This window comes from Desmodus rotundus, chromosome 3, assembly GCF_022682495.2.
Source record: "Desmodus rotundus isolate HL8 chromosome 3, HLdesRot8A.1, whole genome shotgun sequence".
Lineage (NCBI taxonomy): Eukaryota > Metazoa > Chordata > Mammalia > Chiroptera > Phyllostomidae > Desmodus > Desmodus rotundus.
This window is the reverse complement of record NC_071389.1, coordinates 8,811,858-8,826,097: the sequence shown is the minus strand read 5'-3', so window position 1 is coordinate 8,826,097 and position 14,240 is coordinate 8,811,858. Positions and strand designations below refer to the sequence as shown.

The 14,240-nt window shown below is 46.6% G+C and overlaps 1 protein-coding gene across 4 annotated transcripts in view; it reads right to left on the bottom strand.

Moving 5' to 3' along the window:
* The window catches only part of LOC112299130 (protein DDI1 homolog 2), a 33,370-nt gene extending 29,740 nt beyond the window's left edge, over positions 1 to 3,630 (bottom strand). For all 4 annotated transcript variants that reach the window (XM_053920224.2, XM_053920225.2, XM_053920226.1 and 1 more), the window contains exon 1: positions 3,261 to 3,630. In XM_053920224.2, coding sequence (XP_053776199.1) covers positions 3,261 to 3,398 — 138 coding nt within the window. In that variant the 5' untranslated portion in view covers positions 3,399 to 3,630. The remainder of the gene's footprint in view (positions 1 to 3,260) is intronic.
* Positions 3,631 to 14,240: the final 10,610 nt, after the last annotated feature.

Sequence of the window (14,240 nt, the reverse complement as noted above, 5' to 3'; positions counted from 1 at the left end):
TTCCTATAATGAGTACACAGTACTTATCAGGGAAAAAAAAAAAAAAACACATGAAAACTACCTGCAAAAATAAACATACCAAAAGCAATTACAATAGAAAATTTCAGTTTCCACTGGTTTAAAATAGTGTTTTACAAACCACAAATCATGCTATATGCAGAGCTACATTCCCAGGATCATACAGTCGCCACTATTACTTGGCACTTAAATGTCTTTCATTTGAGAGTCTTTACATATTCTGCACCCTCTTTACCACATGCCACGTACAGAGGTAAATTATAACAATGTTTCAAAAATACAAGAACATTAAAGTAAAGCTAAGTTCTGATAACTGTTTGAGGTTTGCCCAGCCGAGTCTGCAACAAAGCATCAAACAGAGCCACTCCTGGCTTCCAAGCCCACACTTGTATTAAGAGATGGAACATGCCCAGCTTTAACCACATGTACAAGGTAGAGATGGTTTCTATTCTACATTCGTTATCATTGGATTGCAACTATAATCAGACCAGAGATGTTAAAAATTAACACCTTTTCCAAGTTAATGCTTATGCACAATTAATGCTGTTGTGAAAGACTGAATTCTAAACCAGTGATCCTTGAGGCAAGAAAATACTTTAAGGATGTATAAAGAAAAAATATTAGAATTTCCATTTATTTTTTATCCTTCCCTAAATTCTATTCTGTGCCTGTTTTTAATGTACACAAAGTATTACTTCAGGTATACGTAATTGATGTTTAGTTACATGCATGTAATATGCACACATATGATGCACATAACATTAGTTTGTGTACCTAACACTTGATATACATCACAAAGATGCATGTATCAAAACATTTTACTCAGAGGGATACGTGACTGAAAAAGTTTAGGGACCAGTGGTCTGGACACAGTGACAGGAAAGAACAGCCAAAACATAAACATAAACATAAGTATATATATTCCATTTAGAAACGGAAGTGAAGGATGAGAATGGAGAAGGTAAATAACAAGTGGTAAAGAGACCAGGAGAACTAATGAGAGGGAGGAAGGGAAGATGAGTAATGTGGGAGAACCCTGGGAAGTAAAGGTGGGGGGGAACCCAAGTGAGTGAAGATGATCTATTTGCATGCAAAAACTATAATGATGTTGACTATTATGATTTGGTGAAAGGAAATGACTCAAGTGTCTAGGGTGGATCCTGTTCCTGCCCGATGGGCTAGCAACTGAAAGGCAACCGACCACCAGACGTCTTAAAATAGAGACTGTGTTAGGTTACAATAGAGCCAACAGAACAAACTTGAAAAACAGGAGTTGTTTACAGCTCTGTAATACATGCTTAATGCTGGTTGGAACCCAGGTTTCCATATGCTAATTTGGCTTGGGGCAGAAGTAAATGCCAAAATGTTGACCCAGTGAATAAGAATTGGGAGTTAGTAGCCTAGTTGTCCAACTGGTAAGGTATTCCTAATACCTGAGCTAACAGAGGACAGTGCCTGCTTTGACCATACAATTGTTTCTCAACCTGACATCCTCTTTAATCCTTTTTGTTACATCTGTCTTCTCCTAAGCCTTAAAAGCAACAAAATCATTTTACATTTTAATTTTTATTTCCCCTACCAGCTGATGATTATAACCAGGGCAATATGACACCAGAGGGAAGAGAACAATGGGAGGAAAACCACCTTCAAAAATGTAATAGTACTGGCTGGTGTGGCTCAGTGGGTTGCACTCCTGCCTACCATCCCAAAAGTTGCAGGTTCAATTCCCAGTCAAGGCACAAGCCTGGACTGAGGGCCAGGTCCCTAGTTGTGGTGTGCGAGAGGCAGCAGATCGCGTTCCCCTCACACACAGATGTTCCTCCCCTTCTCTTTCTCCCTCCTTTCCCCTCTCTCTAAACAATAAAATCTTTTTAAAAAATTTTAAGAGTTAGGTGGGGAGGGGGTGGGTGGAGGTGAAAGAGGGCATAAGGGGGATAAATAGAAATTAAAAAAAAAAGATCTGGAAAAAAAATTAAGAGTTAATTTCCCTCCCTGCTTAAATGATCCTTTCCTAGCTTGAGAGATGCATTGACAAAACTGGTTCCTGAGTTTTTGTGGATTAGCTTTTTACAGAAGTTGCAAAAAAAATCCCTTTTACCAATTTCTTTATAGCTTTTGCCAGACTTGCTGTGCCTGAAATACATTTTCTTGGTATCAGCTTTATGCCAAAGTTCTAAAGTTCACCCAGTGTAAAGGGATCACAATCACTTCTGAATAAAATACCGACCCAGCTGTAGTTGGGCAACAGTTTTTGGAACTATTTCCTAACTGCAGTAGGAAATCAAGATTTGCATTCTGGGGCCTTTGAGAACTTTTTTAATTTTCTTAATATTTAGACTCCACGAGCGGCATATCAAGCCAGGATTTAAATGTTAGTGTGAAGGCCACAGCGTTATTGTTACCAGATCTGTTCGGTGGCAGCCCCAAAGCATTTTAAGAGTAAATTACTTAGCCCACTTAAAACGTTAAGAGCAGCTGAACTTCTACCCAGCAGGGTAGGGAAGGGAGACAAGCAAACCACACTGAGGAGACAGTAAGCCATTTTAAAGCAAATATCCTCATAAAGCACTGAGCTTTGAACTATCCGAAACTCTCACTTGTGACCTGAAAGAAAGAGGGATTTTGGCCTCCTACCAGTTTAGAAAACAGGGAAAGAATTTAACCAGAAACCAAGGTGGTAGGGAAAAGGGAAAAAGAGCATTTCCAAAGGCCTCAAAACAAGGTAGTGCCAGTCTCAAACTTCCTCCTTCACTTAAGAGTGCAAATCTGTACGTTTAAAGGTAAACTGCGTTTACGTGAGCAGGAACCCATTCCAAAAGTGCCCACGAACACCTCTCTACCAGTGATCCAAACTGGTATTTCTGGTTGGAGAAGCAGGGTATCTGAACTCTTGGAAACCTAGGGCTTCTTCTTCGGTCCACGACGACACCCCAGACCAGGGACATTAAGGGAGAATGGGCCAAAGAGCCAGGAGGTAGGGCGGGCCGCCCAACAGTCCACGCGCCCCTCAGGCTGCAGCGGGTGCATCTGAGGTCAGGTTCTCCGCTCCCTCCCCTAGCACCCCACCCCACGCTGGGCGTGTGTGGGGGCAGCCACCGATTCCAGCTCCCTCCCGGATGCGGGGGCGAGCTGAGAAACGGCCATCCTGCTCCCCCGCCCCCAATTTTCACCAAGGAAGGGCATGTGGCCCCGAGGCGGGAGGGCTAGCTCCGGAGGGAGGCCCCGCTCGCCGCCCGGCGTACCTGGCTCTCGGCTGCGGGGATGCCGGACTCGAGCTCGCACAGCGCGCGGAAGTTGTGCAGCTCGAAGTCAGCGTCGACCTGGAGGGAAAAGGTCACCTCGGAGAGGTCCCTCCGCACACAGTACACGGTGAGCAGCATGGCCCGGGCCCGACCCAGCTCGGTTCGGCTCGGCCCGGCCTCGGCGCAGGGCTGCGGGCAGCGGCAGGGCCTGGCTGGTGCTGCGGACAGCCGGCGCAGGGTGCGGGCGCGATCGCTCGCTCCTTCCCTCCCTCACACACGCTCAGTGACTCACTCCCTCCCGCCCTCACCAGCGAGCACAGCCGCCGCCACCCTCCTCCGACTCCGTCTGCCTGCCTGCCTGCCGGCCGGCCTCCCACCGCTGCCGCCAAGCGCGCCAGCCGCCCAGCGCCCCGCCCCGCCGCAACGCGGCTGCCGTAAAGCCCGCCGGGCCCCCTCCGCCGTCGCGACGCGGCGGGGGGGCGGGGCCGGAAAGGGAGGCGGGAAGCCAGACGATCTGTTGAGTATCGGGAGAGGGTGCGGGAGAGGTGTGGGAGGTTGGGCGAGGAAAGAGGAAGGAGGGGAGGAACGAGAGAGTATCGATCGATTGATTTAATACCTGAAGTCTGTGGAGGACTCCACAATATCTTTGATTCATCCAACAGGCATTTATGAAGCGCCTACCATATTGGAGACAAAGATGCGTAAAAAATACAGGTCTTTGCCCCTAAGGAACTTTAAAGCAAGTACAGGGAACTGACAACTAAGCAAATAGTTCTAAAACCTATTTTCTGAAGTAGATTGAGGCTCAGAGAGATTAATTCACTTCCCGATGATTTAAGGTGAAAACCAAAATCATTAGCTTGCCTGGTCCCTAGAATCCCGCTCACCCTGCCACCCTGCTCCACCTGCAGCCCCGCCTCCTGAGCCGGCCCTACCCTCTGCCCTCGCAGCCACAATGCGGCTTTCAGTTCCAACAAGGCTCCACGCCCCTGCCTTGAAAAGAGTTCTCTCTCTACTTGGGTTGTCTCTTTCCTAGCCCTGCCATACCCCAGCACCTAGTGCCGTGCGTTTACTGGGCTTAAATCCACCGGATGAAATAATTTGCTACTTGAATGGCTTGTTTAAGGCCACATAACTGGGGAGTGTTAAGAGGCCCAGAACGTGAGGACGAGTCAGAAAACCAAAACAGAAAGAGGAAGATAAAATGGATGCAAGTTGGCATCTCCCTTTTTAACCTCTCCCCAATGCATGGAGTAGGGATCCCTCTTCTGATGGAAGGGAAGGAGGAAACACGATGGCATGGAAGCTGCTAAGTAGGTATGTTACCTTAGAATGAGAGGCCAGAAGGGAAATAAAGGCAGGAGGAAGGGAAGCCCTTGAAATTCTATGTATCATCTCCACTCTCTGGGAAAGCAAGTCGTTGAAACTGTGCTTTCATCCTAACGCTTGAAACGTGGGAAAGGTCTCCCGGAGCTCAAAGGAAGAAGCCCATTAACACTTTTGGATATTCACACCCGGCCCCCCAAAGCTGGCACCATCTTTACCTGTCAATCAATATGGAAACCCTCTCACCCCTCCTACTGCCAACTACCGTTAACTCCTCAGAACAAAGGACTGGGGTGTGGGGGGATGGGCTTGGCGCTCGTAGCTCTCTGGCCACCCTGGCCAAAGGCAGCCCTTACCCTGCTTTGCCCTGAACCTATGCCTTTCCCCCCTACCTTGAGGAGGCCGGTTCTCCTCCATGAGACCATATCATCAATAAACCCTGCTTGCACACTGATAGATTTGCTGATCTGTAATTCTTTATGGCATTGGCAAGAAGAACAAGGTCTCTTCCCGTAACAGGGAGGTCAGGTGGCAGGAAAGTCAGGCAATGACCAGCTGAGGACTCTTCTCTGTAGTGGATGGAGGAAGGCCATCTGTGCAGAAAAAGAGAAGGTGGAGGAGCAGAGGGTCATGGCATGGCTGGCTGCCTCCACCGCGTGCATCGTTTTCTTGTTCAAGTCTAGAACTTGCCCAGCAGTGCCCCAGCAGGTTTCTGCTTACATCTCACTGGCCGGAACTGTCACATAGATGCAGAAAAGGCTAGGAAAGTGAGTGTTTGGCGTTTCTCCCCTCCTTGAAGGACATGCATGGACAAGGACAGGAAAACGCAGTTAGGAATGGGTGTCAGGCGAGACATACGTAGTCTACTACAGCAGAGGGGGTCTGAAATAACCATTGCCAAGCTGAAGCAAGTTCACCAGAGAAATGATGTAGGATTGCCAAGTGGTGTCAAGGATTCAATTGAAATTAGAATCATAAATTGATTAATTTTTCTGGTACTTTTTCTTTCTCGTAGTGCTCAGGTGTCCAAGTATGATAGATTTTATTTTCCAAAATTGGCCACGATTACCCTGGCTGGTGTGGCTCAGTGGATTGAGTGCCGGCCTGCAAGCCAAAGGGTCGCTCATTCAATTCCCAGACAGGGCACATGCCTGGGTTTCGGGCCAGGTCCCCCGATGGGGGAGTGCAAGAGGCACCTGATCAATGTATTTTGCACACACTGATGTTTTTCTCCCTCCCTTCCGCTCTCTCTAAAAGTAAATAAACTCTTGTTACAAAAATGGCTGTGACAGTATCGCCCATTATACATGGTCTTCCTACAGTGATACTGTGACATTCAAATGAAGGTATATGTCCCTCCATTTGGATCGTGACAGACAGACTCTGGCAAAAGCTTTGTTGTGTGACTTCTGGGGCTGGGTCATAAAAGCTGATACAGCTCCTGCCGGGTTTCTTTGGTACACTTGCTCTTGCAACCCCGCAGCCAAGCTGTGAGGAAGCCCAAATTACCCCAGGTAGTGAGACAACATGGAGAGATCATGCGCAGATGTTCCGGGCAACAGACCAACTGAGCTCGAAGCCAATTACCAGGAAAACCCACCAAACACAGGAAGACACTTCCTGTGGATCTCAACCCCAGCTGTTGAGTCATCTCCACCCTTTGAGTCTTCCCAGCTGAGGCCCCAGACATCATGGAACTGTCTCTACTGTACTCCCTTTGAATTCCTGACCTACAAAATCTGTGAGCACAATGCAGTGATTATTTTATATGAGTAACTTGGTACTCATGGGTGGTTTGGTACAAAGCAACAATAACTGCTACACTGAATAAAGCCACAGCCCATAAACTTGTTAAAAAAATAACTTTTTATTGCAGTGTAATATACAAAAAGAAAAGTCCATTATCTTAAGTGTATAGTGAGTTTTCACAAACTAAACACACCTTTGTAACCAGAACTCAGCTCATGAGCCAGAACATTCCCAGTACTTCAGAAGCCCCCCTGTGCTCCCTTCCAATCACTAAATCTCCCTCCCCAACCTCTTGCAAGTGTAAATGTTTTAAAGGTTCATGCTGTCCAGAAATAAACCCTCACATTTATAGTCAACTAATTTTTGACAGTGGTGCCAAGACAATATAATGGGGGAAGAATAGTGTCTTTAACAAATGGTGTTGGGACAACTGAATCTCCACATGGAAAAAAAACGAAGGTGGATCTCTACCTCACACCATATATAAAACTAACTCAAATCACAGACTTAAATATAAGAGCTAAAAATATACAATTCTTAGAAGAAAATACAGAAGTAGCCCTGGCTGATGTGGCTCAGAAGATTGAGTTCTGGCCTGTGAACCAAAGGGTTGTGGGTTCGATTCCCAGTCAGGGCACATGCCTGGGTTGTGGGCTGGGTCCCCAGTAGGGGGCGTGTGAGAGGCAACCACACATTGATGTTTCTCTCCTTCTCTTTCTCCCTCCCTTCCCCTCTCTCTAAAAATAAATAAATAAAATCTTTAAAAATTGTGTTTAAAACCATAACGAGCTATGACTTTACATCCACTAGAAAAACAAGAGGTGGTGAGGATGTGGGCAGATTGGAACTCCAACACAGTGCTACAGGGAATTTTAAATGGTGCAGCTACTTTGGAAACCCTTTGACAGTTCCTCAAAAAGTCAGGCATAGAATCATCCTATGATCCAGAAATCCACCCCCCCAAGTACACACTCGAGAAAAATAAAAGTACATATGCACACAAAAACTTGTACACAAATGTTCATAGCAGCATTATTCACAAAAACTAGTAAGTGGAGACAACCCGAGCATCGAGCACCTGATGAATTAATAAATACGTGTGGTATTACCCATACAATGGAATACTCCTTGGAAATAAAAATACTAACACATGCTACAATATAGATGAATCTTGAAAACATAAAGAAACCAGTCATGAAAGACACACATTATGTGATTCCAATTGTGTGAAACACCCAAGAAGGCAAATCCATGGAGCCAGAAAGGATATCAGTAGCTGACTAAGGCTGGTGGGGGATGGAGGAGCGGGGTTGGATGGGGAGTGACTGCTTGTGAGCACGGAGTTTCTTTCTGGGGTGATGAAAATGTTCTGAAATTGATTGTGGTAATGGCCATACGGCCATATTAGTAGGCTAAAAACCACTGAACTGAACATTTTAAATGGGCAATGTGTATGATATGACTTCTATCTCAATTAAGCTATTAGAATTCATTTTAAAGTTCATACGGGCTGCTAAATGGAGAACGGGTTTTACTGGGGCAAAGAAGGCAACAGGAAAATGTTTAGGGAGCCACAGCAGGAGTCTAGATGAGAGAAATGATGGACTCGAGACGTGTCAGTTGAGACTGAGAGAAGCAGGGGCATTGCAGAGACATTCTGAAGAGTCAACAGAACTTGGTAACGGACTGGAATTGGAGGATGAGGAAGGAGGAGGAGTAACTCATGAGTTAAGAGAAAGGAAACTCGAGAAATAACACATACTCAACACATCCCACTAACCAAGATGCATCGTCTCTCTGTTGCACCAGGTTTCAGACCCAAGGTCCTAGTTCCAGGAACCGAGGGAACTTCTACAACACCCTCCCACAGGACCCACCAAGCTGTGTGGCAGAGCCCTCGGCCACCAGCTCTCCCTGAACTCCTTCCCTGCCCTCCTGCCTCTCATAAGAGAACCACTTCTGGAGCAGAGTGCCCACAGCTTTTCACCAATCGGCTCCTTTCCTCTCAGGCCTCACACATTTTGGACTCTGCTCAGCTGCCTCCTGGGACCCGGCTCACCGTGTGGACCCCGGCTCACTGTGTGGACTCCCACTTCTCTCTCATCACTCTATGACAGCGATTTTCAACTGGTGTGCTGCAAGAATTTTTAAAACATCCAATAACTGACATCTTCTCCCATAGACTGTTTCTAAAAAAAGGCAATAACCAACACAATAGCCACCCAGTGTGAATGCCCTGTCTTGAAACATAAGTAGGTCACGTAATAGGGTTTCATCCTATTGGTCACGTTGCATAATAAGGTTGCATCTGATTGATTACTTCTTGGTACCTGAAATTGTTATACGTAAGTAGAGGCATCTGATTTTTTAAAAAGTCACTTTAGAGAAAAAAGAGTAGATAATCCCTATTATTATTTTTAAATCAATCAGAATTATTCCTATTTTTTGTCAGATCGGCAAAAAACATACTTTTGGGTGTGCCGCCAAATTTTAGTAATTAGTCTGCGTGTGCTGTGAAATGAAAAGGTTGAAAATCACTGCTCCATGAGAGAGACTTTGCACCTCCATTACTTGTGATCACAAATGGCTTCAGACATTTCTGCTACTTCATTCTAAGTCAGGAGGGGGCGGGGCGGACCTTGAGAGGAGGCCTAGACATGCAGGGACACCAAGAAGATGGGCCCCAGGTACTGGTCATCGCTGTGTGTCAATCAAGAACCTTGCAAACGATTGCCAGCATTTACTGAATGCTCACGTTGTGCCACCCTCTTCTAAGCATTTTATGTGGGAATCATTTAACCCTCACAAAAATCCTGCGAGGTATTATCTCTATTTTACAGATGAGGAAAATTGGGCGTAGAGAAGGGTCAGTCACCTGCCTGAGGGCACACAGGTAATTAATGGCAGCTCCAGGATTCAAACCAGGCAATCTGACTCAACTCTGCAATCTTAACCACTGTTTTACAGTGCTACATGTAAGGCCTCATTTCATCCTTCTAAAAGGCCTCGGCGAGAATAAACAACAGTAATTAAAAAAAAAAAAAAAAAAGACCTCAGTGATGGGAGCCACGAGGATTCATTCCCATTCCACAGATAAGGAAACTGACATGTGGGGGTCTTAAACTTGCCCAAGTTCATACAGCTAGTGAGTGGCAGCTTCTCCAAACTGGAAGGAAATTTACAGGAGAACATCCATTTCCACCCTTTAACCAGAGCACGAAGGCCCTGCCTGCACATTGCTTGTCCAAACTCTGACTTCCATCACCATAAGGTCGGTTACTACCGGCAAAGTTTGTGTTTACCTCTGCGTTCTTGCCTAATTCTTTTCTACCAGGAAACAAATCAGTAAAGGTGTCTGCCCTGATTCCAAAAACTCCTACAATAAGAAAGAACCAAGTTGCCCGAACACTGAGGGGAACTTGCTGTCTGATATCTGTGACCTGTTGCTTTTTGAAAAAGAATGTACATGTTGTTCTTTACTATTTTCCCTCCTCCTCATCCATTGCTGGTTGCTCCAAGAAGCCTGTCTCAGCTTATGGTTTCTAGCTTGGCAACCGAGGGCAGACAGTGCTCCATTTTACTCATTTTACCTTAGCACAAAAACTCTTTTCATTCAGTTTCCTATCTCTTAGGCCAGGATCCCGTGCGTATGTATAATGCAATCCCTTTCCTGCTTATCTTTCCCAAACTCGGGTAGCCTTTCAGTGGCACTGTATTCCAGGTCAGCCCTTCCTCTTCAATTCCAATGTACCTTGTACTCGCTGGGTTATCAAAACATCCCAGGTAATTATACTGGGGTTCAATTTTTCCCCCCTCTTCAACGTCATAATGAAACATTATTGGAGGACCTGCTGTAGGTTGAGTACCAGAGACAACCCTGGGCAAACTACAAAACTACAAAATAGGCTAAAGTTTGCCCTTGGCAAGCTCAACTTTATGCTCCTTCCTTGGCTCTGGAACTTTCTATTTGTTCCTCTTAGTTCTCGTTGGCTCCTTCTTTCTTCCCTTTCCTTTTCAAAACCCTGTTTGTCTCAAGAAAGGATTTGGTTGGTGGGTTCCGGATGGGGTGGGGTGAAGGGATGGGGAGAAAATTCAGACAACTGTAACTGAATAACAATAAAAATTAAAAAAAAAAAAAAAGAAAGGATTTGGAGTAATTCACCCAAGGAACTAAGGGCTGCTGAAACTCAATATTATCTCTTAGGGTATTTGCATTTCAATAGGGGATAAAGGATTAGTCATCAGCTGCAGATTTCTAGGCTTGAGGGAACTTGGTGGGGAAGGTGTATGTTCCCAAGAACCTTCTGGACTGACACCAGCCGACCTCACCTACTCAGGGGACAGCTGAGCAAGGCTTTATATTGCCCTGTCCTTGACATCCACCTAGTTCAATACCCACCTTGGTAGTTAAATTGCTCCTTTCTATTCTTTCTCTTCAAGAAAACCTGTTTTTCTCATGAAAAACCTGAACGTCTTTCTTCTTGGAACACCCAATCACAGCGTGGCGGAATCTCAGTCATGGCTAAGAGTATAGCGCCAACTTTTATAAGATACAAAGTAGACAGAAAGCATTCGGAGAGTGGCCACTGCCAATGTCGAAATCATGACAGTCTTGTGGGTATGTTCAACAACGGCCACGTGGGGCAACTTTGGTCTTACTCACCTTAATCGGCAAGAGAGCCCCGTTGGGCACAGGCCATTTATTCGTTTCTTCAACAAGAAACACGGAGCGCATGCCAGGCATCGTTCTAGGAACCAGCGGTGCAGCAGGGGACAAGACGAAGTGCCAGTGCGCATGGAGCTTATTACATTCTAGCGGGGGTGGCAGACAGAGCACAGGTAAAACGCTTCAGGTGTTGGTGTTATAGACGCGGGCGCGGTGGGGCGGGGGTGTGTGTCGGACTGTGAGTTCATTTTGAATGTGGAGCCGACAGGACTTGCGTGCGGATGCACTGAATACGGGGTAGGAGAGAAAGGAATCAAGGACTGCGTGCAACAGGGAAGACGTGCTACTTTACATCCCTCTGCTGGCTGGAGGGAAACTGACTGGAATGAAAGGATGGCATCACCAACAGCCTCCTGGCAAGTTTTAAAATATCTCAAATCCCACTCACACTCCCTGTTTTCTTGGCCAGGCCTCGCAGGCCTGTGCCGGGGTCCTCACACATCCTGCCGTGCGGGCTGCGACCTAGATTTCATGAACTGACGTGCGGAGGACTGGCTCTGCACCCTCCCCTCGCTCGTGAGAAGCAAGACTGCCAGCCCCCTGGCCGCCCAGCCAACCTGCTCTTGCCCCAGATGTGGTCTCTCTCCTGAAGCCCGCGCCGAAAACACCGCCCGCCTGAACATCCGTAACACCCCCGACTTCCAGCCCTTGTTTGTCACGACTCTTGTTGAACCATTTGGTCAGAACCGAGTTCCAGGTGGCAGATTTCAGCATCTCCCGAGTCACACTCTCAGGAAATGCTCCTGCACAACCAGACTAGCCTCACGAGCGCAATTTGCCACCGTTGTATCGCTTCGCTATAGCTGGCGCAGAAAGGAGTCAACTGCCCGTTTCGTCCCTCTCTGGTCACGCCAGCCAGACCACGACTTAGTGCAATGCTGGGGAGGATTCTCCAGAAAGGGATCGCCTGCTGGTCGCCACCACCGCGGAGAGCCTTGAGAAACGCGCCTGCGCTGCATCACGGGCCTGCGGCGTGATCTCCCAGAGAGCCTTGGCGCCTGCTCACGTGACGCACGCTGGCCAATGCCTGGCGTTCGCGCTCTAGAAGCCTGGTTGCTAGGCGGCCAGAGCTTCTGCCGGGTTTTAGCGACTTCGCGTTATCCCGGGAGGTAGCGGTGGGGACTTCAGACCTGGCTCGTACTCTTTGACCTGCTAGTGCCTGCGAGGCTTTTTAGCGGCTGCGGTCTTCACACTTGCGGAAGCCGCGATGGCGCCCCTTGCACCCACTATTGCGCTTTGATGCTGGAACCGGGTGTCCCGGCATCCGCGGGCTCCTGTTCCGCCGGGACCAACTTGGCGGCTGTGGTGCCGCAGGGCCGCGCTGATTAGGCGGGGTCCACTCACGAGCTTCCTGCCTTGGCCAGCACAGCAAAAGAGAACCGGCTCAGACTGTAGCTCGGCAGAGGTGTGACGGAGGCAGTGGCGGGCTGAGAAACTGGTGCCCGGTGGAAATCCCAGGCGTGGCTTCCTGCAGCTTCCTTGCGGCTTGCGTCAAGGTTTAGGCTTGTTGCTTTGGCCAGAGACGGGAAATGGTCAATAGGGACTCTATGCACTATGTTTCTTTCCTGAATTGATTGTCTTGAATAGTGGTAGACTGAAGGATAACAGATTTCGAGTAAAAACAAAAAGTAGCCATTCCCAGAAGTGAAAAGAGTCAAAATACATTTTTTTCAACGTTTATGTACTTGACATTTTAAAAATAAAAAGGCCTTTGGGATTCCTAATAACAGTGGCAGTCTGTTTACTGTTCAGTATTTTCAACCCAGGAAGACTTGTGGTGTGCCCGGGGCTTGTGTGTAACTTGGAGAGCTTGACATTTCATGTGTACCTAACATATTCGGATTGGGTTTCACATTTCATTCTAATCATGAACTTGTGAAATAAGGTGGACAGGTTTCACTACCCTTTTTGTCGTGCGTAAGGAAACATGATCAGAGAAATTATTTCCCAGACATCAGTGCTTCTCAATCTTGAATGTGTGGAGCAATCACTTAGGGATCTTGTTCAAACGTGTGTTATGAACCTTTGGGTCCGCAGACCTGAGAGTTTCTGCACGTCTAACAAGCTCCCAGCTGCAGGGGATGCTGTTGGCCTTTGCATACATTGCAAAGTGTGTAGTAGCCCAATGTAAGCAATAGCCCTATGTAATTGTCACTCCTATAATTGTTACTCCTAATTAATGGCACAACTGCCTCCTTTCTGTATCTGATTTTATGCCCAAACAGCAATTTTTATTTACTTTTTTATTGATTTTAGGGAGAGAAAGGAAGGGAGAGAGAGAGAGAGAGAAACATCAATTTGTTGTTCCACTTATTTACGCATTCATTGGTTGATTCTTGTATGTGCTTTGACCGGGGATCGAACCCACAACCTTAGTGTATCCCGAGGGTGCGCTAACCGACTGAGCTACCTGGTCAGCGCACCAAAGAGCAATTTCTTAACATCTGTGAACTTTTAGTTACATGGGAAGGGAAAGTCATTGGATGGAAATGACCATAAGCATTTGGTCTACATATAACTTCTATTCAGGATTCATTTTGGTCATTTTGTTAGTTTGATCATCTTAAGAATTCACAATGTTTGAAATAACATACTTGAAACTGTCAAAATTTAGTTGTTAAAAGGCTTAACTAAATCAAGAAGGTGAAATTTCCTCTGACATTGAAGGATATGCTTAACTCAGAGGATCCATAGAGCCAAAGTTGACTCCCAGTGACTTACCAAGCATCTCCAATCCTCTGGCTCTTTTAAAAGTTTCTTCAGCGAGCCCTGGCAAGTGTGGCTCAGTGGATTGAGTGCTGGCCTGCGAACCAAAGGATCGCCTGTTCAATTCCCAGTCAGGGCATATGCCCGGGTTGCAGACCAGATCCCCAGTGGGGGGCTCGTGAGAGGCAACCACACATTGATGTTTCTCTCCCTCTCTCCCTTCCTCTCTCTCTAAAAATAAATGAAATCTTAAAAAAATAAATAAAAGTTTCTTCAGTTCAGAACACACCTGAAGTTCTGAACACAGAGACTAAGCAGTGAAGACTCTCCAATTTATGCTGTATTTACAGGAGAAAAAAATTTAAATGATGGAATAAAAATTAGGTATCTAGGAACCCAGTACAATGATTTATAGAATTGATGACTTTTTCTGAATACTAGAAGAGGACCCTGTATAGGTCTCTGGGGTCCTT